This window comes from Paramisgurnus dabryanus, chromosome 18 (genome assembly GCF_030506205.2).
Source record: "Paramisgurnus dabryanus chromosome 18, PD_genome_1.1, whole genome shotgun sequence".
In the NCBI taxonomy this organism is placed as follows: domain Eukaryota; kingdom Metazoa; phylum Chordata; class Actinopteri; order Cypriniformes; family Cobitidae; genus Paramisgurnus; species Paramisgurnus dabryanus.
The window spans coordinates 24,626,686-24,653,493 of NC_133354.1; the positions used below are offsets into that span (position 1 = coordinate 24,626,686).

At 34.6% G+C, this 26,808-nt stretch overlaps 3 protein-coding genes across 4 annotated transcripts in view; 2 read left to right on the forward strand and 1 right to left on the reverse strand.

The window, feature by feature from the left end:
• Window positions 1-5,972, forward strand: part of unc119a2 (unc-119 lipid binding chaperone a2) — a 28,091-nt gene extending 22,119 nt beyond the window's left edge. The window contains 4 exon segments of the mRNA XM_065287436.2: window positions 694-784; window positions 4,172-4,235; window positions 4,237-4,345; window positions 4,595-5,972. Coding sequence (XP_065143508.1) covers window positions 694-784; window positions 4,172-4,235; window positions 4,237-4,345; window positions 4,595-4,707 — 377 coding nt within the window. The 3' untranslated portion in view covers window positions 4,708-5,972.
• Window positions 5,973-7,079: 1,107 nt separating this feature from the next.
• On the reverse strand, window positions 7,080-19,377 carry slc13a2 (solute carrier family 13 member 2). 2 transcript variants are annotated; one of them, XM_065287437.2, is made up of 12 exons: window positions 19,025-19,377; window positions 17,060-17,188; window positions 14,607-14,743; window positions 14,296-14,522; window positions 13,735-13,918; window positions 12,144-12,266; window positions 11,226-11,435; window positions 10,905-11,032; window positions 10,655-10,812; window positions 10,387-10,548; window positions 10,137-10,274; window positions 7,080-8,016 (listed from the first exon to the last, which is right to left on the reverse strand). In XM_065287437.2, the coding sequence occupies exons 1-12, from the start codon at window positions 19,130-19,132 to the stop codon at window positions 7,870-7,872; spliced, it is 1,851 nt and encodes a 616-aa protein (XP_065143509.1). In that variant the 5' UTR covers window positions 19,133-19,377; the 3' UTR covers window positions 7,080-7,869. The 2 variants fall into 2 exon arrangements, with proteins under 2 accessions (XP_065143509.1, XP_065143510.1); XM_065287438.2 differs by having other exon boundaries at window positions 10,655-10,809; window positions 19,025-19,370.
• A 3,201-nt stretch (window positions 19,378-22,578) lies between these two features.
• Window positions 22,579-26,546, forward strand: vtnb (vitronectin b). The gene is made up of 9 exons (XM_065287439.2): window positions 22,579-22,736; window positions 22,822-22,941; window positions 24,323-24,535; window positions 24,617-24,756; window positions 24,840-24,996; window positions 25,100-25,249; window positions 25,684-25,915; window positions 26,016-26,176; window positions 26,321-26,546. Exons 1-9 carry the CDS (start codon window positions 22,676-22,678, stop codon window positions 26,440-26,442), a joined length of 1,356 nt encoding a protein of 451 aa, XP_065143511.1. The 5' UTR covers window positions 22,579-22,675; the 3' UTR covers window positions 26,443-26,546.
• The last annotated feature ends 262 nt before the right edge of the window (window positions 26,547-26,808 follow it).

Here is a 26,808-nt window from a genome sequence, read left to right on the forward strand (position 1 = left end):
AAAACGCATGTTAATGCCAAGTGTAAACAGCCTCTTTTAGTGCAGAGATCAGCTCATTTGCATTTTAAAGGACACACCCAAAAACAACACATTTTTGCTCACACCTACAAAGTGTCAATATTAACTCTTTCCCCACCATTGACGAGTTGAAGTAATTTAACAACATAGAAACTCAGTGAATGTTTTATTCATCGTTATGAATCTGATCTCAAACAAAAGTCCTTTACAAAAATGCAATTATTTCAGCTTTTCGCTCAAAATTAGGTATTTTTGAAGAAAACTACCCATATTGAAGAGGGTCTGTTCTTTCATTTGAAGCATTGTATGTTTATATATTTATAGAAGAACATTTTCTGGAAGGCATTTTGTGAAACTTTTGTGAAAATCACAAAGATATGCTGGTGGGCAATTTAAAAAAAAAAAAAACTGGTGGGGAATGAGTTAACATATTATAATAAATGATCTATATGGTATTGTGAGCTAGAACTTCACACATGTTCTTTGGGGACACCAAAGATTTATTTTACATCTTAAAAAATCTTGTGAAATGTCCCCTTTAAGGAATTTGTTTTTACACAATTAACTTCAAAATGTCACCTAGTCATGATATATTTATTATGATTAGGCACATACTGTATATATGTGATATAATGAATTGTTTCTAATAATTGTGTGTTTATGTTTTAAACAAAGGGGATAAAAGAGATGTCGATCCAAACGCAGGACGCTTTGTACGGTATCAGTTTACACCGGCTTTCCTTAGGCTACGACAAGTAGGAGCCACGTAAGTACTACTTAAGTAAATGTTAAATAAATAGCTTTAATTATTATTTTAAGTGCCACTTCCAGTCCTCCATAAGCATAAAAGTCAAGATACATAAAGCAAAAAATCATTAAAAAAAAACATAAAGGACAAAACTGTTAGTCTGTAATGTTTTGGGTTCAAAAACAGCAATCTGTGACTTACAGTTGTGGTCAGAAATGTTTTTATATATTTCTCTTCAGCCCTATTCTGATGGTAATTGTTTTTAATAAGGATGTCTGTTAAAAATACATTTCCATGGCTTCTTAGTGATGATACTCATTCAGATGGATATAAACTCACGGTGGATATGTGAGTTTATAATTCTAAACACCTGGAAATGCACTTTTCATATGTTAAATCAATCACATAATCATTTACATGACCCAAACACTTGGTTTATTTGTATATGGATGGAATTTTGTTTTCATCGGGGGGCACACTTCATAAAATGAGAAACTGTCCGTTTCTCAATCTGAAGGCTAGCCTCCGTAGGTGGCATATGAAGACTGCATACGTAAACAAGACTGGTTAATTTTAGGTAACAGAGTATTAGATTCGCAAGTCATAAGCACATTACAAGAATTTACAATCAACTAAGAATAATAGTCAACTTTATAAATGTTAATATTCTGAAATAAGACTTAATGACGTATGCAGCCTACAAATGCAACATTATTTTTTTGGAGATGTTTTAATATAAATGTTAGTTTCATATAATTATGTTTTATATTTTTACGTTTAGTGTAATAATGTGTTAAATTATCTGATATAAATTTTAAAGATCTTTTTCTTACCGTTGAAGATATCAGTAGTACCTTTGCTATGGTTAAATAGTACTGAAAAGGGCGCATATTAATCAAGAGAGAGCGCATGCTCTTATACGTAATGAAAGTGCTCAAGTTCACGCAGTATTTTTTAATCTTAAATAATACGTTTGGCCATACGATTAGGGGGTAAGCTGTGTCATCTGGGGGGGGCACTGCCTCCTAATGCCTGCCCTTGGCGACGGGCCTGTGATATTTGACAATATATTTAGTTTTAACCTTCATATATTAACATACATTTCAAAATGTATTTCAGGGGTAACAAATACATTTCTAATTACCCATAGGGAAAAAAATATATATTTTTTGGCCAAAATATAAAAGTTTTTATAAAATGTATAAGTATGTATAAAATATAAAATTAGAATTATATTTTTTTGCAGTTGAGCAGTTTAAAGGACAAGTTCGGTATTTTAGACTTAAAGCCCTGTTTTCAGATTGTTTATGGTGAAATAGAATGGTTTTGACTGAAATTTCGACATTTGTGGCTTCCCTGAGAATTTTCGCGTGTTTGTGTTTCAGCTCAGACCTCTACAATGGGTTTAATGGTGCACTGGAACAATCCTTCCTAAAATTCATTAAACTTTCGTTTACAAAGACGTGAAACTCACCGAGAGGTCAGGGGTGGTCACTGATATGCTCACACAAAAATCGCTGCAAAAGACGCATTCCAACAGCTGTTTTATCGTAGTTTTTACCAACTCCATTGACTTGTATTAGATGTCCTGTGAGGTACGGTATTACTCCACGCCGGGAACTTTGTTTGTATTTTTGCAATTGTCAATGGCGGATTAGCGCCACCACCTGGGCTGGAGTGTTTATTATTCAAGCTCTACGCGGAAGAATATATGGGTGTGAGGCGTTTGGAAAAATAGTTTACAACGAATGCTAAAACAGCTGTTGGAAAGCATCTTTTGCAGCGATTTTTGTGTGAGCATATCAGTGAACACCCCTGACCACTCAGTGAGTTTCACGTCTTTGTAAACGAAAGTTTAATGCATTTTAGGAAGGATTGTTCCAGTGCACCATTAAACCCATTGTAAAGGTAGGAGCTGAAAAACAAACAACCAAAAATTCTCAGGGCAGCCGAAAATGTCGAAATTTCAGTCAAAACCATTCTATTTCACCATAAACAATCTGAAAACAGGGCTTTAAGTCTAAAATACCGAACTTGTCCTTTAAATTAAACTTTATTCTATTCAAACCTGTTACGTTTACATGTTTGTATATCATACAAAGTTTTTCTTCCAATGTGATATATGTTAATAATAAATGCTTTAAAATATATTTCAAAATATACAAAAATGCTAAAAAATATACTGGTGAAATTTTATTTGTATATTATGAAAAAATATATTTTAAATTATAAGCATATATATATATATATATAGCCTACTTTTTATCATTTCAGTTATGAATGTGTCAATGTTTTAAATGCACAAAAAAGCTCCTTTACTAATGCAAAATAACGCAAAACACATGACCAATACAGTGCTTTTCAGAATGACTTTTGCCTTGATCTTCTTTCATAAATGAAGAAATGTGGATTCGGATGACAAATAAATTACCATACACTGTAAAACCTAAAAGTTAACTCAACTCAAACCATTTAAGTAAACCGGTTGCATTAGTTTTAAAACACATACATTTAAGTACTGTGAACTTAAACAAATTGAGTCATATGCAGTTATGCACTTATATTTAAGTTCACAGAACTTAAATTTATGTGTTTTAAAACTTAAATGGTCTAATGCATCCGGTTTACTTAAATGGTTTGAGTTAAGTTAACTGTTAGGTTTTAATGTGGGACTTTGAGCTCTCATATGTTTTTGTTCTTCATCCAGTACGTGAGATGATCCTTCATCCCTATGAGACGCAGTCTGACCTTTGTGTTTGTCAAAAAACATAATTTGGCAGGGATTTTTTTAGCTGGGTGGTCGGAGAAAAACAATGACATTTTGGTTTCGGACAGCAATAAAATCACTAACTACCCCATATAAATGCTGAATTAACTTACGTCCCCATGAGAAACAATTACCTTCCAAATAGGGCTCTTGTAAATATAGGAGAAATCTCATCATGAAAGAATTTTTTTTTTCAATACATGTTGTAGACGTGATAAATGAAGTCTCTGTACAGCAATGTATATAAAGAGACTGTGCTATACTTTCATAGCCTGATCTTTTTAAAGGAAATTACAAATTCCAAAAATAAACAAGGTAGCATATACTGTAGGTCAAAGAAACTACATTCATTACTAAAGAAGTGTTAACTTTCAGTAGATTCTTGATTATTGAGGTCAGATACCAATATAAATCAACATAAATTATTATTTAGTAAAGTCATCATGCAGACGATCAAAAAACAGACATAATATACCAATGAAAGCATTTCCTATTCACATAGAGGTAATAAATGCTAAACAGCTAAAATAAACTTCACCTTGGGGAAGCTAAAGAGCAGATACACTTCCCCAAGTAAATGAATTCCCAAGATGAATGAATATTGAGGTACCAGAACTGAATATCTTCTCTTTCTTCAGCGTTGAGTTCACAGTAGGGGATATCCCCATCAATAACTTTCGGATGATCGAGAGGCATTACTTCCCGTGAACAGCTGCTCAAGAGTTTCGACTTTGAGTTCGGCTTTTGTATCCCCAGCAGCAAGAACACATGCGAGCACATCTATGAGTTTCCACCGCTCTCTGAAGATATCAGTAAGTGCCGTGATCTTTAGTAAGCTGAGGTTTTAACATTGAACGCTGCCATGTCTAACTTTTATGCAGTTCAAAATTGCAGCTTCAAAGGGCTCTAGATATGTGAATATGAAACGCACACTTGCCGAACATTTTACACAAAATCTTGTTATATTCAATATCTTTGCCACAATATGTGAAAATTATTTTTTGTTAAAAATAAATAAATGTGGGACTTTGAGCTCTCATATGTTTTTGTTCTTCATCCAGTACGTGAGATGATCCTTCATCCCTATGAGACGCAGTCTGACAGCTTTTACTTTGTGGACAACAAGCTGGTCATGCACAACAAAGCAGATTACTCGTACAGCGGAGGACCTTAGGACAAAAGTGTGTTTGACTGACAGACCTAAGAACCAATCACATGTCTTTGTCCAACAGTTGAATCAGTGTCACAGATGACGGCCTGCAGTGCGTCGAGGCGGTTTTACTACTGTACAGTCTGGTCTGATGCATACATATCCTTCTGAGTTTAACACTGCCATCGTTCACAGTACATCAGCAAGTATTTCTCTTCGTTTATTTTGTAAGATTCCCCAACAAGCAAATTAAGTGCCAGCCCATTTTTATACGGGCAAGGCACTGTAAGGTAATGTGAATGGTACTTAGGTTTAATGTTTATTGTTTGTGTGTGTGTGGGTTTTGATGAAATCATTTTTTGTGTGTGTTTGTATGTGTGGGTATTAGAAACAGATAAGGTCATCATGTATTGTAGATGTCAAATATTTCTTTTCTCTGGCCGAATAAGCTACATCCCATCATGTTTCATGCTCTGGTAAATAGAATATGATTTTATGGCGAGACCTTGACAAAATATTGATAGATTTGTGTTGCATTAGATATATTTTGATATAAACTTAATTTTGTTGATATTTGTGTGGATTAAAACGAAGAAAAAAATTAAAACTTAATTAAATAAAAATCATGAATCTGTCATCTGTATATCCAGTGGTGTGCAGTTAAGTATACATGAAGTCGCTTTGGTAACACATTTTAAAGGTTGAAATATGTTTATGGAAAACGTCTAACAGAATGGAAACGGGATCACAGCGGATCTTACAAGCCTTGACATCTCAACTGTCCAGATATTGTGGTCTGTTTTTGTATTCGTAGAAAACACAGAATAAGAAACCTGTTTTCAACTTTCTAAAGTACTTTAAAGTTAAAGTTTGAGAGGTCAGAAGGCATCTCCTGTCTTTATATAACATTCCCTTTTTCTCACATTCCAGTGAGCTCCTTCATGGATGTTTAGTGCACGTAACTGAGGTTAGATCTAACGTTTCATCCAAGGATGTATCGTAACTATGATCCTTCTATTCATAGTGCAAGATGTGTGTTTAGGAGACTGACGTAAGAAAAAACAATTCTGGTTTGGGTAAAGACAATACTTTAAAAAATTCTGAGCGTCAAAGCCGATGATGAATAACTTGAAAATGTTTCTAGTCAAAGATGTAACAACTTTATTTAAGATTGTGATTTATTGTAAATGATTTTGATGAAATAAATAAAAACATATGTTTTGGACAGTTCAATGCCAGTATGGAATAAAAGTGAAATAAATGTATATGTTGAATTTTTTTGAAAATATTGAAGTTGTCTCTATTGTACTTTTTGTAAATAAATTGTTTAATAAATAAAAACCGTAATTAATAAATAAATATTAATTAATTAAATGTTTACTTGTCACTTTAGATCTAGTTAAGTAAGACGGGATTATTTTTATACAATGATGCTTAAAATTTAATTTAAAAAATCCTTTTAGCTTAAAGATATATTCATCTTGAGATAAATGGTTTCTTTATAATATACCAAATATTTTCTTTTAATAACTACACTGTAAATGTTTTTTGGTGCCTTAAATATTTATTTTTAATTAAATTGGCTATTTAAAACTTTAAATTATGACACTTATTGATCTTATTAAATTAAGTAAAATGTATGAGTTGCTATAACTTATTAAAACCAAGTTGAAAATGGTTAAAGAGATGCACTGTAAAAAAACCTTGTAAACTTTTAAGTCTAATCAACTTGAATTTACAATTAATTTTAACTTTTTTGACAAGCAAGGAGGAGTTGTTATAAATTATAAAAATTAAGTTGAATTAACCTTAAGTTTTTTTATATAATTTATAGCAACTCGTCACTATTCAAGAAAGTTGAAATTAATTACAATATCAAGTTGATTAAACTTAAAAATGTATGTGCAACAAGTTATTTTTACAATCCCAATTTCCAAATATGAAAATTCATCATTTAGTCACTCTCATGTTGTTATAAACACGTATAAATGTCTTTGTTTTGATAAACTCAAAGGAAGATATTTTGAGTAATGTTTGTAACCAAAGCAATCATGAGCCCCATTCACTTCCATAGTATTCTTTTATTTATTATGGAAGTCAATGGGGCCTCTGATTAGTTACAAACATTCCATAAAATATTTTGTTTTTTGGTCATCAGAACAAATAAATATTCAGGTTTGTAACAACATGAGAGTGAGTAAATGATGACAGAAATTTTCTTTTTTTGATGAACTTTAAGTAAATTTGATAAATTCAAGTGTAGGTCAAATTTTAAATGGTAAATTGAAATTACTTGTAAAGCCAATATGATTAAAATTAAGGCAGCTAAAAAGTATTTGCAGACTCTTAAAATAAATGAGCATTTTATATACTGTAAAGTTGTATTAATGTAAGGTGAAAAAACATTTTTTTATAATTTATTTCAATTGGTAACACTTAAATAAGCTCTATACTTAAATAAGCTTAAAATATTTCAAGTTATTCAAACTTTCTCTTTTTACATTGTAACTCTCAAGTAAGAATATATTTATTTTACGCATTTGATGTACAGTAAATGTTGTCACATGTATCTATACAATTTGTTTTAATTCATAAAAGAGACAAATTCTGAACACATGCCATATACTATTATAAATAGGGCTAATTTAAAAATAAAACAATTATTTAGCAAGTTTAGTTTGGAGTATATGTTTATTCAAATGTGTTTTAAAAAAGTAAACACAGGCTCAGTGATCCAAAAAGGGATCAGAAATATAAAAGGTCTGAACGAGACCCTATAAATTAAATTTTCGTGAACCAGCACAAATGGAAGAACAGACGAGCTCATGAAACCCCAAACCCATTATGTCCAGCAGAGCTCTGTATGAACCTTTTCTGATGAAGATCATCTTCCACCACAATGGGGCAGCAAAACCACTAGATGGGGCCAACTCACATTTACAAAGACCTGCTTGGCTTGGCTTGGCTTGTCTTTCTGATCATTGAGAGTGAATTTTTAAATACTGAGATGCAAAATTCAAAACCATTTGGTCATGAGTGCTTGACGTAATACAGTGAAAAGTAGATGTTTGAGAGAAAATTGAGCTCTAGCACCAGAGGTCATTGATAAAGGTGGGATTCTGCATACTATGATGCTTTTTGCCCTTCAGTACTTTCTCTAAACCAAAGGATTTAATGGGACGTCGATCATGGTGTTCCATGTGTGTTGTTGTTGCTTGTGCTGTTGGCCCATGAGGGAAAAGTGTTGAGCTGAAACATGGCTGATCCCCAAGTGTTAATGCTGAGGCTGATGCACAGAATGCCAATGAGGTTGAGCATTAATCCTGCTTTTGCCTTCAGAGAAAACACAACAAAATGTATTCAGGCACACAGGGATATTTTGAATGTACAGTGACATTTACATCGCGCTTAAAGGCACAGTGCACCCAGAAGAAAAGGGAGAGGGAAGAAAAAAGAGGAGAGGTAGGAGAAGAGCAGAAAGAGAAAAGAAGAGAAGAGTGAAAGGAGAAGGAGGAGAGGAGAGAACAGGAGAATGGAGAAGAGCGAAGAGAAGAGAGAAATGAGAGGGAAGAAAGAGAGAGAAGGAGAGTAGGGGAGAAGAGAGGAAAGGAGTGAAGAGGGAAATGAGGAGTTATAGGAGAGGGAAGAGAGAAAAGGAGAGTAGGGGAGAAGATAGGAACGGAGAGAAGAGGAGGGAAGGGGATAGAAGACGGAAGTGAAGAGAGGAGAGGGAAGAGAGGAGATGAGAGGAAAAGAGGGAGAAGGAAGAGAAAATAAGAGAAGGAGAGCAAAAAGGGAAGAGAGAAGAAGAGAAGAGGAAAGAGATGAGAGGAAAAGAGGGAGAAGGAAGAAAAAGAGGAGAGGGAGAGAAAAAAGGGAATAGAGAAGATGAGAGGGAAGAGAAAGAGGAGAGGGATAGAAGAAAGGGGAAGAGAGAAAAGAGGAAATAAGGGAGAGAGAAGTGAGAAAAGGAGAATAGGGGAGAAGAGAGGAAATGAGCGAAGTGAAGAGAGGAGTGATAGGAGAGGGAAGTGAGGGAAGAGAGGAAAAGAGGGAGAAGTAAAAGAAAAGAGGACAGGGAGAGAAAACAGGGAAGAGAGGAGTGATAGGAAAGGGAAGAGATGAGAGAAAAAGAGGGAGAGGGAAGAGAATGGGAGATGGATAAAAAAGAGGGAAGAGAGAAGAGGAGGGGAGAGGAGAGGAGAGGAAAGAGTGAAAGGAGAGGGAAGAGAGAAATGAGAGGGAAGAAATGAGAGGACAGGGAAGAGAGTAGAAGAGGAGAGGGAAGAGAGGAAATGAGAGAAAAGGGAAGAGTGGAGTGATAGGAGAGGGAAGAGAGAAAATTAGAGTAGGGAAGAAGAGAGGAAAGGAGAGAAGAGGAGGGAAGAGAAGTGATAGAAGAGGGAAGTGAAGAGAGGAGATGAGAGGAAAAGAGGGAGACGGAAGAGAAAAGAGGAAAGGGAGAGAAAAAAGAGGATGGGAGAAAAGAGGGAAGAGAAGAGTGAAAGGAGAGTAAAGAGAGGAGATGAGAGGAACGGACGGAAGAGAAAAGAGGAGAGGGATAGAAGAGAGGGAATAGAGAAGAAGAGGGAAGAGAGAGAAAAGAGGAAATAAGGGGGAGGGAAGAGAGAAAAGGAGAGAAGAGTGAAGAGAGGAGTGATAGGAGAGGGAAGAGAGGGAGAAGTAAGAGAAAAGAGGACAGGGAGAGAAAACGGAAGAGAGAAGAGGAGGAGAGGAGAAAAGAGAACAGGGAAGAGAGGAGTGATAGGAAAGGAAAGAGATGAGAGGAAAGGAGGGAGAGGGAAGAGAAAAGAGGGATAAAAAGAGAGAAGAAGAAAAAGAGGAGTGAAAGGAGAGAGGAGAAGAGGGAAGAGAGGAGTGATAAGAGAGGGAAGAGATGAAAGGAGAGTAGAGAAGAAGCAAAGAAATGAGAGAAGAGGGGAGAGAGTAGTGAAAGGAGAGGGAAGTGAGGAGAGGAGAGGAAAGGAGGGAGAGGGAAGAGAAAAGAGGAGAGAGAGAAGAGAAGAGAAGAGAAGAAGAGAAAAGGAGGGGAGAGAAGAGAGGAGAGAGAGAGAAAAGGAAAGAAGGCAGAGGGAAGAGAGGAAAGGAGAGAAGAGGAGAGAATATAGTCACACTATAATTATATTAGTTACACACATTTGACAGTACCTATTGACTTCCATAGTATTTGTTTTTCATACTATGGGCAAGTCAATGTGTACTGCTCAACAGAATAAAGAAACTCATACAGGTGTACAACAACACAATGACAGAACTTTCCTTGTTGGGTGAACTATTCCTTCAAGTGTCTAAATACTGAGATATCGATTTAAGGTAACATTTGCATTGAGTTTGCACTGTGAATGTCATATGTTATGTACAATAAACTCTTTGAAACCTTTTTGTTGTTTTTTTATTAACTGAGCTCGCAGTAGATAAATGTCCAACCATACCATGTCTGCAACTTTGAGGTTGCCGTAGGAGAAAGCAATGGCGTTGGGTGGAGTGGCAACAGGAAGCATGAACGCTAGTGACGCCTTAAGGGTGCACGGTATCATGACGTATAGAGGATGGAGCTCGATTGTTGTGGCCTGAGGACATTTTAAGCATTCACAAGTTAGCAGATACATGATTTAATACCATGACTTTGTCTTTTGTTTGGAAAAAAACATAGGCTGATTCAAGCTCTACATGCAAACTTACCATGGAAGCAAGAATAGGGAGGAAGAGAGTGGTGGTCGCTGTGTTGCTTGAGCATTCGGTGAACACCCCCACCACCAGACAGATTGTCAGAGCGATGGCGAAGGGTGGGATGCTCTGCAGAGGAGACAAACTTGCACCCAACCACTTGGACAATCCAGATTCCTGTGCACACACAAACACACGAATTAAGAAACCATGACTGAGCACAATATGGAGTGATGTTCAATGCCCCAAAATACTCGTTATGTGTTATTTAAGCATATTTTACCTCACTGGCACTCGCCAAAGCGAATCCTCCTCCCAGCAGCAGAACTATGTTCCAGGGCATCCGTTCATGCACCACTTGCCAGTTCAAAAGAGTCGGAGGAGCAATCCACTTGGTTGTCGCCTTCTCCTGTGTGTTCTTTGTATTTTGTTTTTCTCCTGCTTTGTAAAACAGATAAGCCAGCAGCTGTAGTATATTTTTTGTCTGAAGCAAATACTGTATTTAGGATGCTCTTATTGGAGGAGGATCTTACCATCCTGATCTACTCTTTCAGACTCATCATCATCCAAATTTTTCTGTGAAGAGCAACACTCAACTCGTGATGGAATGATGAAGAACAGCATTGACATGAAAATGGCTACAGTGCCATCCGTGACATAACTGTGAAAAGACAAATAAGAAAATGAAAAAAATTTTTGTCACCACCAAATACAACTCAAATAAAACTGAAATAGTTTTCCAATAAGATCAGGTTGGCCAAACTTCTTCATAGAGTAAATCATGTTTGTAATTAGGTGAGTACTGTTGTAAATGATTGCAGAATAGTTTTGGGGTGAAATGTTTTTGAACTCACTCTCCGTCTTTGTTGAAAAGCTCACTAGCCCAGCCTGGCATGAAACCTGGTTCTCTTGTAAACCACAATACCACCAGTAATATAAAGACGGTGAGCACCGCAGACTCGGCAAAAGACATGCGACCCAACTTCTTATATTCATTCTTCATCACATTGTAGGCTTGTGAGTCTCCATCGTTTGTCTGTCCGCAGCCGAATGATTTTTTAAAACTAAAGAAATAAAAGAAATCAGCAAACTGTAAATTTAGTATTATTTTCAAAGATATAATTTACATTTAAAGGGACACAGCACTTAAAAAAAATATGTTCATTTTCTAGCTCCCCTAGAGTTAAACATTTGATTCTTACCTTTTTGGAATCCATTCAGCCGATCTCCGGGTCTGGTGGTAGCACTTTTAGCATAGCTTAGCACAGTCCATTGAATCTGATTAGACCATTAGCGTCGAACTCCAAAATAACTAAAGAGTTTTGATATTTTTCCTATTTAAATCTTGACTCTTCTGTAGTTACATCGTGTACTTAAACTGACAGAAAATTAAAAGTTGTGATTTTCTAGGCAGATATGGTTAGAAACTATACTCTCAGTTTTCTGTCTTAGTACACAATGTAACTACAGAAGAGTCAAATTTTAAATAGGAAAAATATCAAAACTCTTTGGTTATTTTTTGCACGATGCTAATGGTCTAATTGGATTCAATGAATTATGCTAAGCTATGCTAAAAGTGGTACAGACAGATCCGGAGATCAGCTGAATGGATTCCAAAACAGTAAAAATCAAATGTTTAACTCCAGGGGAGCTGGAAAATAAACATATTTTCAAAAAAGTGGAGTGTCTCTTTAAGGACACATTTTACATTTTAGGACAATGCATTCTAAATTTTCAATCTGATAGCACAGATTGCCTTCACAGACACTTACTTCAAACCCATGTACATGCACTGAAGCCAAAGCCAGGACAGCAGAAGTGTCAACACCATGTTTGGAAAGGAAAAACCGAACCAGCTGGCAAAGTTGATGACATTACCGTTTTGTGGATAAATCCTGTAAAAAGTGCAACGAGAGACATTATTTATTTTAATAAAAATGTAATAAGGCAATAGAAAAGAATCTTAGAAAATTAGGGTTGATGCAATGTTAAAAAGTTACCTGGTTGCCTTAAAATTTTGAGTTAATTCAACAATATTAGTTGATATAACAGTTTTTACATTTTGTAACTAATATTTTTTTCCGTTGAATTAACTCAAAATTTTAAGGCTACCAGGTAACTTACTTTTTTAAGTAACCCTAACCAACAAATCTTTTTTAATTCATTCCCTGCCAGCCTTTTTTGGAAAAGTTGCCCCTCAGAATTTTTTGTGGTTTTCAAACAAGTTTCACAAAATTCCTTCCAGGAAAAAATTATTCTAAAAATAAATAAACATAAAACATATCAAATGAAAGAAAATACCCTCTGCTTTCAAACAAACAATGAACAAACAAACAAAACTGGAATAAAACACTTTTTATTCTATCTATAATTACCTGCTTATAAACTCAAAAAAAAAAAAAAAAATCAAAGTTACATTTTTGTGAAGGAAATTTGTTAGAGATCAGATTCAGAATTCAAAACACACACAGTTTAAAATTAGTAAATAATTTTTTTGCTTCAGTTTTTTATAAATTGGGTAAGTGCTAGTGGATAATCGCAGTATTACAGATTAACATACATTTTTAAACATACAATAACATTTTTTTATTTGATTCTTTTTTTGGCCCAAAGCACTGAGAATCTTATCATTTAAATCTTGTATGTGGTGTTTTTTTTTAATAAAAAAAAATCATTTTATGAATGATTCTATCGATTCGATATTACAGCTATTTTAACAGGATCGAGGTTGCCAAGTTTGCAGTTTTCCTACAGAATTAGGCTGATATTAAACTGTTGCCGTGGGTTGTTTTTTTCCACAGGTTGAAGATGAAAGTTTTTTTTTAAAACAGACAGTGTGATTACTATTTATTTTTTAAAGATTATATTATGTGTAATGCATAACAGTGACTTTAAAAGATGTATTTTAGGTATGGGAGGGCATATTTAGTGTTTTGGAATTTGGGTTAGGGTCATTGGGCTGTTTTTTAGCAGACCTGGCAACCCATTATTAAATTACTATTTGGTGTAATAGCTGTTATTTTGGATAAAGCAGTAGCCAGGTCCTATATCATCCAGATGAAAAGTAAAAATAAAGATTTGTTGGTTCAATGTAAAAATGTAATTTAACTGGTTTCCTTAAAATTTTTTGTTGATTGTACTTAAAAATGTTAGTTTACTCAAAAAAAGTTGTGTAAAAATTAAAATATTTGTAAGTTCAATTAACTCAAAATGACAATCAGGTAACTTACTTTTTCAAGTTGAACCAACTTTTTTCCAGTGTGAAAATGTATATAAATTATTCTTATTAAAATGGCTTGCTTCTTTATTTCACTATATGTTGATTTATTGTCACAGATGTGGTGTGAGATTTGATGTACTTACTTATCCATCTGGCCCTTCAGAATGAGATTTGGTGTTGTGCCGGTTAAAGTCGCTGTTCCTCCGATACTGGCAGAGTAACACACGCAAAGATTCATCGCTTTAAAAAGATGAAGATTTCGAGCCTTGCGTTCCATCGCCCTGCTTTCAGATGCTGAAATGATTCCCGTTTCTGGATCTGAGCTGTCTGTCAAGATTTAAAAGCGTGTTGGATTGTGTCATATATCTTGGATGTTGCCCATAAAAACTGTTTTAACTTTTGTATGAAATATGAACAATGCCAACCACTGGTTTAAATGAATTGTAAAGATCCACATTTGTCAAAACTTTACCCAACAACAAAGGACAATTCACCCAAAATGATGATTCTGTTGTCTGTCTCCAACATTTACTGGATAGTGTAGTAAAGATGGCCAGCCTCAGTCATTATTGATTTTCATTGTATGGAAAACATTTTAATTAATACATATTCTGTATAAAACAATACAAGAGGATTATCATTATTGGGTGAAGTAACCCTTGTGTATTATCAAACGATATGTTATATCAAGATGTCAGACATACTATTGAGTCTGTCCCCGGTAGTATTTTCCAAAGCAGGTTTGGTGTCGGAGACCTCAGCCAATTCGAAAGCCTGGTTATCTTGTCCTTCTTTCTCATCAGCTTCTGCTTCTGTGGCGCTGAGCTGCTCGAGTACAGCTTGAGAAATGGGCAACATCATGGCTGTGGTGGCCGTGTTGCTAATCCACATGGAGAGGAAGGCGGTCACAACCATGAAGCCCAACATCAGCCTGTAGACGACAGAGGGTTATCGTTGAAGAAGCTTATTAGTTAAAAACACAAGTTTTTGGCATTTTGTCTGACTGTGGTCTTACAAAGAGGGTCGAACTCCAACTATCAGGAGAACCCGGAGGGCGATGCGTTTGTGGAGGTTCCAGTGTTCAACAGCAATAGCCACCAACAGTCCCCCGATAAAAAGCATGTTGGAGTCTTTTAAATACTCAATACACACCTGAAAGACAAACATATGCTAATTGTGACTACTAATGGTTTTATTTAACAATAAACGTTACGTAATAATATTACTTTTCTGAAGGAACGAGTAAAGTAATGCATTACTTTATAAATGTACACATTAATATTTGAGTTACTTTTTGAAAACAGTAATGCAAGTTACTTTTTTAGTTTAATTCATTCAATAAAAAAAATTATTAAATGAATTAAACTAAACATAGTCACATTATGCACTCTATGCATACACGCGTACGTGTGGGAATAGTTTGAGTCAGAAAATGAGATGGCAGGCCAGAGCTCGACATTTTTGTGATGAAATATGCAATTTCTGCAAAACTTTTCAGTCATAAAAACATTTGCATGACCTAAAAGAGATCGAGCCTTAGCCAAGAAAAAGTAACGCAAAAGTAACTAAAAAGTAACGTAAGCATTACTTTCCATGAAGAGTAACTAAGTAACGCAATTAGTTAATTTTTGGGAGTAACTTAATATTGTAATGCATAAAAGTAACTTGAGTAAATAGAGAGCATGAGTCAATAGTGAACACTATGAAAAAAACTGATGATACTCTTATGGCCTGTAACATCTTGTAATCCATGACAATAGGTAACAAATTATATAAATAGCTAAAAATTAGAGCTGGGCATAGATTAATCTAAATTAATCTCATACAAAATAAAAGTAATTTTTTGCATAATATATGAGTATGTGCTGTGTGTAATTATTATGTATATATAAATACACACACATTCATGTATGTATTTAAGAAACATTTACATGTGTATATATATTTATTTATATTTTGATATATTCTAAATTATATATACACAAAAAACGATATTTAAATAAAACATTTCTTAAATGTTTATATATGAATGTGTGCGTATTTATATATACATAATATTTACACACATCACAAACTTAAAATTACTTTTATTTTGTATGAGATTAATCTATGCCAAGCCCTACTAAAAATATAATTATTTGAAAAAACCATTAAATATATAATATAATTACACAATATAATGTAACATTTATAAATAATAATACAACCAAGCAATCCACCCATCCAATCAAAATGTTAAAAATGAAACGTGTTTAATAAACAACTAATTTAAATCATACTACAGTGCATTATACTTTTGACAAGCATACAATCCCATTAAAACCGCATTATTTGTTAAAATGCAGCATGAAGTTAAAACAACTTGATTTTGGAAGTCTATTCAACCTACTATAGGTTGTGAAAAATTGACATAACTTCAAGTTCAATTTGTTTAACTTCATTTTTAAAGTTAAAGTAACAAAAATATATGTTGATTTGTCAAAAATGCTTGTGTGTTTTTTTACAACGTGGAGAAAAAGATAAAGAATGTAAAAAAAGATTAAGATCTGATGTGAGGTTCATAAAAGTGCGTTTATAGCTTCTAAAGTTTTGTCCTTTGAATCATTAGATATGTACAGATACTGTAGATCTCATGATGATGTCAATAATACTGACGAGGCATGTGATAAAGTCCTAAATGTTTTTCAGTCTACTCCACGTGACCATGATCATTTCAGTCATGCTTTGATATAAAACAAACTAAGGCAATAGGCTATATATTTTTTTAAACATGTTTTGAAGTATAACATTGTCAAGACACACTGTAAAAAATACTTTACTGCCTTAAAACATTTTTGTTGAATCGACTCAGATTTACAAGTCATTTCAACTTACCATTATTTATCTTGACTAGAGATACAGAGTTGTTATAAGTACAGGTGAGTTGCTATAACTTATAAAATTAAGTTGACTTTTCTCAACTATAGTCTCACCCCATGGCGTCAATATTTGACGACACTTGACCATGCGTCAATATGTTGACGCGGAGGGTATACCTTTCGCGTCACTTTTTGACGAACTGGGGACTTTAATACTATCAGGTACGCGAAATTCTCTTTCCTATTTTCTTACCATTTTCTACCATTTTCGCGTCGGTTTAGGGTTAGATTTACATAATGACATCCCTACCCAAACCTATCCCTAACCCCAATGTCAGTTGACAACTGTTTAATTTCGCGTACCTAATAGTATTGAAGTCCCCAGTTCGTCAAAAAGTGACGCGAAAGGTATACCCTCCGCGTCAACATATTGACGCATGGTCAAGTGTCGTCAAATATTGACGCCATGGGTGTGAGACTGTGTTGCTATATTTTATAAGTTGTGTCAACTCATCTCTGTTGACATGACTTGTAAATCTAAGTTGATTTAACAAAAAAGGCAGCAAAGATTTTTTTTTTACAGTGCATGTGAACATTAACAGTCTGATACCTTGTCAGATTCCATGATGCCCATCATAGGAAACAGGACAACAGGCAGCAAGGCTGTGACGGCCAATGGGATACACTCTGTACACCAGTACAGCGCCATGAGGATGATGGCATAACCACATCTCGCTTCCTAATGATCACAACAGGCACATTTTGAATGTAACAAGATCAGCAATGAGGAAGAAATGATTAATCATACACTGAAAAAGGGAAAAGTTGCATCAACTTAAAAAAATTACTTAAATTGTTAACACTTGAAGTGTTTTACTACTTAACTTTAAATTTCACTTTAGTTACACGTAAGTGTTACCAATTGAAGTAATGTTTTTTTACAGTGAAAACAGCATGATTCAAGCATTCAGTGTGGTTATTTATATCTCTATTACATGTTGTGCATGCATGGGGTCAATATATACTGTATCTCTTTTAAATCTCAGAACACTGATAACTGTTACCCTTGATCATAAACCACCATAAACATCTTTTAATGCATTTCACTTTTATGAAGGCACTATTGAGTTTTATGACTAGATGAAAGGCATTAAAACATGTTTAAACTTTCCGATACAGTAATCAGTTTATTGTACGGAAAATTAACCTGAAATGGTGTAAGGCATTTAATATAAAAAATAAATAATGATGTTTAAAAGAGTTGTGGCAAAATAATTCCTAGGAGCTGCTGTCCATTTGCTGCCAAATTCAATCCTGTTTTACATTTCTATAGAAATGACAGTGACTCGCAGTTGTTTGCCAGTAACTTACTGTAGATTTAAATGTATGTTATTTACTGGCAACAGCTTGTTCAAAGATAAATGAATATTACACATTAACAAGACTTTATCTTTACAGGAAAAAAACTATAAAAAGTACAGCATTATGCAAAGCATTTCTGGGAACCAAAATCAGAAAAAAATTGGAAAAGGTTGAAGTAGGATTTCTGATTCCCAGATTGCTTTGCATGAGGCTGGTTTTTTATAAATTTATATTAATATTAATTTTTCTTTAAACAAACTGTTTGCAATAAATTAGATAAAAATAAATCTACAGGAAGTTACTGGCAAACAGCAATTATTACAGTGAAATAAAGCATTCACTGTAAAATCAAATAGTAAGTTACCTGCTTTCATTAAAATTCAAATTCAAAATATTTAACATTATATATACAATATACATAATATTTATAATGTTTTTGCGTCACTAATAAACTGATATTTTTAAGTCAAATCAACTTAAAATTGTGAGGTAACAAGGAAACTTACTTCTTAAGTCAACAAATCATTTATTACAGTGTTGTACGATCAATCTTTGATCCTCAGTGGGGTCCTTGAGGACAAAGTTTTTGGAGAAACCGTGTGGCACATTGCTTTGTTTTCTCTGTTTGTAACCTCAGCTGTTTTGGATGACCTCTGCAAGCTGTGTAAATCCAGCTGTTCACATCTTAAATCTACAGTATTATAATAAAGTTTAGCTCCAAGATGGATAAACAGATATCTGAGCTAAACCACAGGGTTATTTTAGTTATGCTCATTTCTTGTTTTCAATTTCAGTAAAAACGCACAAACACAAACGTAGACTGAAAAGTGTAACTTTAATAGTCTATTTAGTCTAATTGATTATGCCAAAATAGTATCACATTTTTAGGTTACCTGACAAATAAATTTGGTAGCACTTTATTTTACCATCCTATTATTTTATATATTCACCTACAGTGTCAGGAAAAAAATCAAAAATGGCCCCTGGGCAGTGCCCTTTAAATGTTAAAGTAACTATTGATGTTAATTTACCTTTTTTTAACCTTACCCAAATTCAATATTAAATAGTTATCTTACTTTATTTAGTATTTTAATGAGTGAGTGAGTATACAAAGTGTACATGCTGTAGCCTAAATTAAAGTGCGACCATATTTTATAGAGTAAGTAAAAAGAAGCCATTATAGATCAAAATACAGGTGCACAGAAGCACTTACTGATGTAGGGATGACCAAAGGCAGAGGCAGAATCAGAAAGGGGGTGATGAAGATGATCAGGTAGTTTCTGTGAACCCACAGCCATCGGAAAACCGTCTTAATGTCCATGTCTTCTGTTCCCGAACTACTGATGACAGGCGTGTGGTGAAGGAAGAGCAAGCAATGCTGATGATGGGAGCCGAGCGCAAGAGGCTGAGTATGGTCAATGTGTTTATAGTCATCGTCACATCAGAAAAATTAAACATTAACTTTGTGATCAAGGGGAGGGTAAACGGGGGTATGGAAAGGGGAGGGATAAAGATGGACTGAAAATGTAAATTACTCTGTGGTCAAAAGATTAACACTTTTGTTATCTGTTCTGAGACTTAATCTGATGGTGTTTTAAAAACTTTTCAACTTATCATACTGTGTCAGCAAAGAACAAAACATTAGGAATCCCGAGAATGTTGTACATCACCGCTTTTCATGCAAGGTTACCGAAACTGCTTGTTATTTGGAAACATGTGATAATGAGTAAGAATTACAGATAAACAGAAGGAAATGGTTGAAATCACAGGCAAAACATTTGAAGTGAGATGCATCTGATCACGTGTGAAGGTAAAACGTGTGTTCATTGTATTCAGCAAAATTTTGTTTTTATTTGCATTAACAAAACAATTATATACATTAGGTATTCAAATTCAAAAACATATTTTTGTTCATAATATATGACAAAAATGATTATGGTTTGTGAATGCCTAATCATAAAATCAATTACAAGGAAGTGAATATGTTTTATGACACTCAATTCAAGCATGAAAATAAAAACAATGATTAAGATCAAGAACAACAATATCAGCATGTGAACGCCTTATAGTCATCAGTACAGTACAGTACAGTACAGAGACCATTGCTTATACTTACAATTTTTTTATTAATTATTAATCCTAAAAGACTTTGAACTCAGATTAAATCAGATTTAATATAGGAAGAAATCTTCCCTACAGTCTTCCTATAAATACAGAGGTATGTATGAAAATTGTGATGTTGTGTTTTGGCTGCATATGAAGTTATCTGTGTCATTTTAAAATCTCAGTGCCATGATACATTTTTTTTAACGGACTTGTGGTCCTATTATAGCTGTATCCGCCTGATGCGTGCTAAAGGTCCAACATATTTTTTCAATTTTTTTTCCAAAGCTTTATTCATCTTCCGAGTCTGTTCCTTAGAGATAAAGTTTCCTTGTATGTTGCACAATCTCACTTTCACAACCTTTGGAGTGTTGAGGACGGGTTTCTGTTAAACACTGGATAAATCTTATTTAAAGAACGACATAAATAGAGAACCTATTTAAGCCTTACTGTTTTGGATGATATTTCTAAGTCTGGTTTGACTCCAATGGCATTTTATTGACGGAATGAATAGACTGAACTTTTATATAGTTTAATGGATATTGTATATTCAGCATTATTATAGACATAGACAGCTTTTATGGGCATTGTAACATCTTCATAGTAGTCTAACAGACACCAAGGCTAATTTTATCTTGCGACACTGCCTAATGGCTTTTGGCTGTCGTCCAAACACAATCGATTGGGAAATAACTCTCAAGGACACATATTGTTTTTTTTCTTGGATCAAAATATGAAAGTTGTGCCGCAAATATGTAATACCCAGTGATTATATAGCATGGGTGAAAAGTTTGTTACTTTCTTGTCAAAAACTTCTGCCCAGTCTTTGCTAACCCACCTTACACTTCTTTTAAGCAGCAGGTATGTTAAAATGTATTAAATGCATTAATACTGTAAATTAATAATGAACTTTGCTCTTGAATTCAGTCTGTTATCTTTTCCTGAATGACCCATTTATGGATTTTGACCTCAATAAAAGCCAAAGTTCAGTCATTCTACAAAATAGTCAGAGAATCAAGGACATCAACTCACCGCTTAATGGAAAGATTATGAGGGTTATCTAAACACAGCACATGGACAAATGTTACTATACTACAAAATAAATACTATTTTATTAAAATAGAAACAGAAAATGCAGGAAATATGTACAAAAAATAAAAAAATTAAATTTTCAGGACTAAATGTATTTTTTAGACATCGTCTGTGTTCAGTGGGACCTCGCAATGGCACTAAACACATCTTGAGCGTTTTTGAGCAGAATGAAGTAAAAAGACTTTTATACAGTTTTTAATACTACACACACATTTCCTGTATTTTCTGGATGTATTTTATTAAAGAGACTGATAAACAATTATTTTTGATCACTATAATATTGCAAAAACAACAAATCTAATTCTGGCATGGACTTTTGCACAGTACTGTGTATATATAGGCCTATAGCATAAAGGGCTGTGGGTTTGACTCACACACACACACACACACGCACACACGCACACACACACACACACACACACACACACACACACACACACACACACACACACACATATATGACTGTGTGAGTCAAACCCTCACCCTCTTGTGGTTACAAGCCTGTATAAATTTATTTGTTCTGCTGAATACCAAGAAAGATATTTTGTGTAACCAATGTGAGCACCATTGACTTCTATAGTATTTTTCTTTCCTACTATGAAAGTCAATGTTGCTCCTGTTTCCTTCTTCATTACAAATATCTTTCTTTCTGTTTAGCAAAAAACGTTCTGTTTATAACAACTTTGTAACAACTAGAGGGTGAGACAATGACAGAATTTTATTTCTGGGTGAACTATATTATGAAATATATATCTGGGTGAAATTTGGCTCCCTTTGTGTTGTCAGAAGAGTATAATACCACCCCTTGATCTGCACTATCCAAGCCATTTAGTGCAGAGATTAACTTTAAAAAGTCTTGTGAAATGTCCCCTTTAAACTAAACCCAAGCTTTTCAGCACCTTGGTCAGCACATGCCATAGAAATGTAAAGAGACCAACATTTATTTATTACTTACTTATTTACATTAAAGTTTATGCTAATAGCCCTTGTAGAAACACTCCAGATCATCCTCAGATTGGAATATATCATTTTTTAATCATATAGAGCTTTCATGTCTTACATATACTGTGAATGTAAATTAAATATAGCAATAATCTTAATCTCTTTTGTGTTTACTGTGGATCCAATTTGAATGTCAAAGTCTAAACATCAAGCATTTTATAAACAAACAGAGGAGTTAATGTGAGACTCTGTGGCTCACAGTTCAATACTTTATTTAGGTCACACATTTTAAAAACCCACTGGCAATATCTTTATAAATTATACGCTGTCAGAGAAAATGGTCCAGAAATTGTCCAATGTCAGTGGGGCAGGAGCCTTTCAAAACGTACACTTTTAGTTCATATTAGTACCTCAAAATTACATGTTAGTATCTAATGTATACATACCTAAATGGTACCTATAGGACCTTTTTAAAGGGTATTGTCCCACCTGACCATTTTTTTCCTGACAGTGCTGACCGATTCGTTTAAATCTTAGGAAAAATGTCTTTGAATCAACCCTGTGGTTTTATTTACGGGTAAGAGGACGACATTTGGGTCAAAGCTGAACAAACAAGGGGGTTGGTGACTTTTGGAACAATCGATCGCCTTCATGAGCTGTCCTCTTTCATTCAGTCACACTGTTTTTAAGAGAAAAGAGTTCAGCTACTCACTGCTGGCAGATTAAAATGAAATTTGTGATCTTATTGTCTCTTGTTGTCGTGTTGGCCACTTCTTTTGCTGCGGAGGGTAATACCATTCCATCATACTATTTTGTGTGTATTTCTAGCTTATTTTTACTGTGCTATTAAAACAATTATTGTATTTTGTGCAGAATCATGCGTGGGGCGTTGTAAAAATGGATTTGATCCTTTGAAGAAATGTCAGTGTGATCAAATGTGCAAGTACTATGGAAGCTGTTGCACGGATTTCGACAGCACCTGTCGCAAAAAGAGTAAGAACTTAGTACAACTTTGAGTTTTCAATAATATGGCAAGCCAAATTATCTTATATTTCATTAAAACAACATTATTACAATATAGAATACTAATTGTTGGTTCATGAAAATTCTAACGGTAAGACATGTTAACTGGTATCGTAACAAATGTTTTCCTGTATTTTTGACCTGTTAAGTAGGCGACAGCAGGAGCGAAAGGACAAATTTTCAGAAAAAAATTAATGAAAAAAATTGTTTTAGAGAGATATATATTTTGCTGTAGTCAATAACTCACAAGTGCACTGTAAAAATCATATATATTTGTATGTTACTTTAATTTTAAAAAATTAAGTTAAACAATTTCAACTTGTTTTTATAAGTTATGTCAACTTATCACGAGTCAAAATTTAAAATAGTAGATTTTTAATTGACTTGCAAAACCAAGTTGTTTTAACTTTCTGCTGCTTTTACAGTGTGTGGTCTGTCAATACCAGGTGTACAAAAATGTAGAACAACTTTAGTATAATTTCACATTGAACATAAGTTGCACATTGCTACTATTGACCCCATCAGTGTGGATGAAAGTAATACAACAGTACAAGATAGATTTTTTAGATTCTGGACTATGACCTTGTTATTATGAAACTGTAAAAATATTTTGTCATTTATCTTTGCATAAAAATATAAACTCGACAGTACACACTTGAATTGTTGATAATATTTTTTTTTCAACAGTATGAATGCTATGAAAATTTTATTAAATGAGTATAATATACATTTTTAACATAATGCAACAGTATTACGAACAGGAACTCCTGACATATAAACTTGATTTACTGTTATTCTGAAAAACTCTGAGAAGTCAAACTTTAGGATGTTAGAGCACTAAATAACCTGTAGATTGATCAGTACTGTAACACATTTTTTTCTACCACATCTTTTCCTTCCCTTCGCCTCTCTATTATTGTGCTTGGACACAGAGCTCTGTGAACAGCCAGCCTCTTTTGCAATGACCTTTTTGTCTTGCTCTCCTTGTGCAAGGTGTCAATGGTTGTCTTTTGGAAAACTGTCAAGTCAGCAGTCTTGCATTAGCAGCAGGTTCAATCCTACAGAAATCCACACATACTAAGTAAATGTATAGCTCGTTATGCACTGTCAATCGCTATATGCTAAGATTGTGTGTAAGCTTGTCAGTTATTGTCTGATTTTCCATAAAAGTGTATGATCTTTGGTATTGATCAAAACATTGCTTCTTGTTTGAACCGACTCAATCAGTGGCAGATGGCCAGCGTTCAGGAAACCAATTTGAAAACAATCATTCCAATGGCACTAAACTGAACATTTAACAACCTAATAAAAGATTAAGCGAATGTCATACATATTTTAAACTCTTTCTCAGCTCGTGGCGACACATTTGAGGAGCCTGAAGAGGAATTGCCTACGGAAACAAACGCAACAGCAGAACCGGACTTGACAACCACCACCATCCTCCCATTGACAACTGCAAACCACAGCGCCACACCTCCATCCGATCCAGACGCCGTAGCCTGTAGTGGCCGCCCCTTCGACGCCTTCATGCAGTTAAAGAATGGCTCTATCTTTGCTTTCAGGGGTGAGTTTGGATGTTAAATACAATAATGCGCTTTTCTCTTGGTTAGAGTAATCCAGCATTTCATTTAAATTTGTGTTTCAGGAGAATATTTCTTTGAGTTGGATGAGAAATCTGTAATGCCGGGCTATCCCAAACTCATTCAAGATGTGTGGGGCATCCCAGGTCCCATTGATGCTGCGTTCACTCGCATTAACTGCCAGGGAAAGACTTACTTATTCAAGGTATGTTAATGGCGTAAACTCATTTGAACCAAACTAAAATATGTAAAGCAAAAAATAAAAAACTGGCATGTGCTTAATGGCAGGGCAATAAGTATTGGCGTTTTGATGGCGATGTCATGGATAAAGATTACCCGAGAGACATATCTCTGGGATTCGAGTCCATTCCGGGTGACATCAATGCTGCATTTGCAATCCCTGCCCCAGGGCATCATGGGAAGGAAAAAGTTTATTTCTTCAAAGGTATGTAAAATTAAAATAAAGTGATGTGAACTGTATTAAAATAAATGACTGTTAGAAGAAAGCATTTATAAAGCCCCACCCCAATTGATTTATTCCCCCACAGGGAATCAGTATTACCAGTATGAGTTCAAACACCAGCCGTCCCATGAAGAATGTGTCCAAATGACCAAGTCCTCACCCTCGGTGGTATTCACGCATTACACAAGTCTGTACTGTGACTTGGATAACATTATGTCCTCGCTCTTTCAAAGCAGTAAGTTTCTGTCTACATCATTATACAGTGACTTTTACTTTACAATTAAATTAACTGAATGTTATCAAGCGGAGAGCCATCACAAAGCAGAAAATGTCTTAACAATATACCCAACAATAAGCACAACGTGACATATAAAATATATAGTACTGTAAATCCAACAGCGAGCCAAGTTATGTCTTAATATTAACTATATTACATAAGTCACTGTTTTATTGCAATACAGCCTTTGACCTCACCAATAAAAAGTTATAAGAAACATTTTGTCCTCATTAAAAACTGCAATGCATGCTTAAATGATAAGTCGAATTTTAATAGTTGCATTGTTTTCCCTTGCAGTCCATAACAGACCTTTGATCTGTTTTTTGTGACCTGCTTCATACATACACTCGTCGTTTTTTCAATTATAATTCACTTAAGTTCTTTCGCTTTAGTTCAAAGGTATGACAAAGGACCACGGCTCATCTCCAGAGACTGGGTCGGCATCAAACCGCCTGTGGATGCTGCAATGGTAGGCAGACTGTACTTGAGTCCCGGGCCTTCACCGCCCTCATCGACCAGTCCGAGCAGAGGCCGTAGCGGCCGGAGAAAGAAGGGCAGGGGTCGAGGATCTCGAGTTAGTCGCTCGCTGTTTTGGGAAGACTTTGGCTTGGACTATGAGGAAAGGTCTGACAGCACAATTATATACATAGATGAGCAAGACCCCTGAAAGGCCATTTATAAGATGTATATATTACACATAACCCTGTGTGTATGGGTTTTATAGGTATTTTGGAGCAGAAAAGCATGGTAAACATCAGAGAAAGGGTCGTGGAAGACGCCCATCTCTCTTTGAAATGAGCTATGATGACACAGATGACTATTCAGATATGGATGTTACCAAAGAAAAAGCCACGCCAGTGCAGAATGTTTATTTCTTTCAGAAAGGTATAAGAAGCAATATCCTAAGTAACATTTATTTGTACTTTTTATAGATTTTTATGTAATGTTAATTTAACATTTTTTATTTTAACTGATGGCAAGGATCATGTAAAGATACATTACATTATATCTGCGTTATTTGTCTTCTAGATAAATATTACAGAGTGGACCTGCAGACCAAGCGGATTGATCGTGTGACCCCTCCTTACCCAAGATCCATTGCCACATATTGGCTAGGATGTAAGGAGAAGGACCTGTCAGAGAAAAGATGAGAAACTTATTTAAGTTTCTATATTTGAGTTAGTTCAATGATAAAACTGATATTATTCATATTTGTATCATAATTCTGAAAGTCAATAAACAGGCTGTACAATTAGTAATGTCTCTTTTTTTAAGGATGGGTTTAGTGTATCAAGGATGGGTTCAAAAAAGTACACAACACACGCACACACACTTGAAAGGATAGCACGTGTATTTTGTGTATTTTTAGCTTTCATGGAAGTCTGCGATGGAAAGTCTGTTAAGTCTCTGTTATTGATCACTGTCATTTATGTCTCTAGTCTCTCTATTATCTGAATATGATAGGAGAGAAAACCGCTGAGCACTATTTAAAACACAGTGATTGATAAGAAAAAATT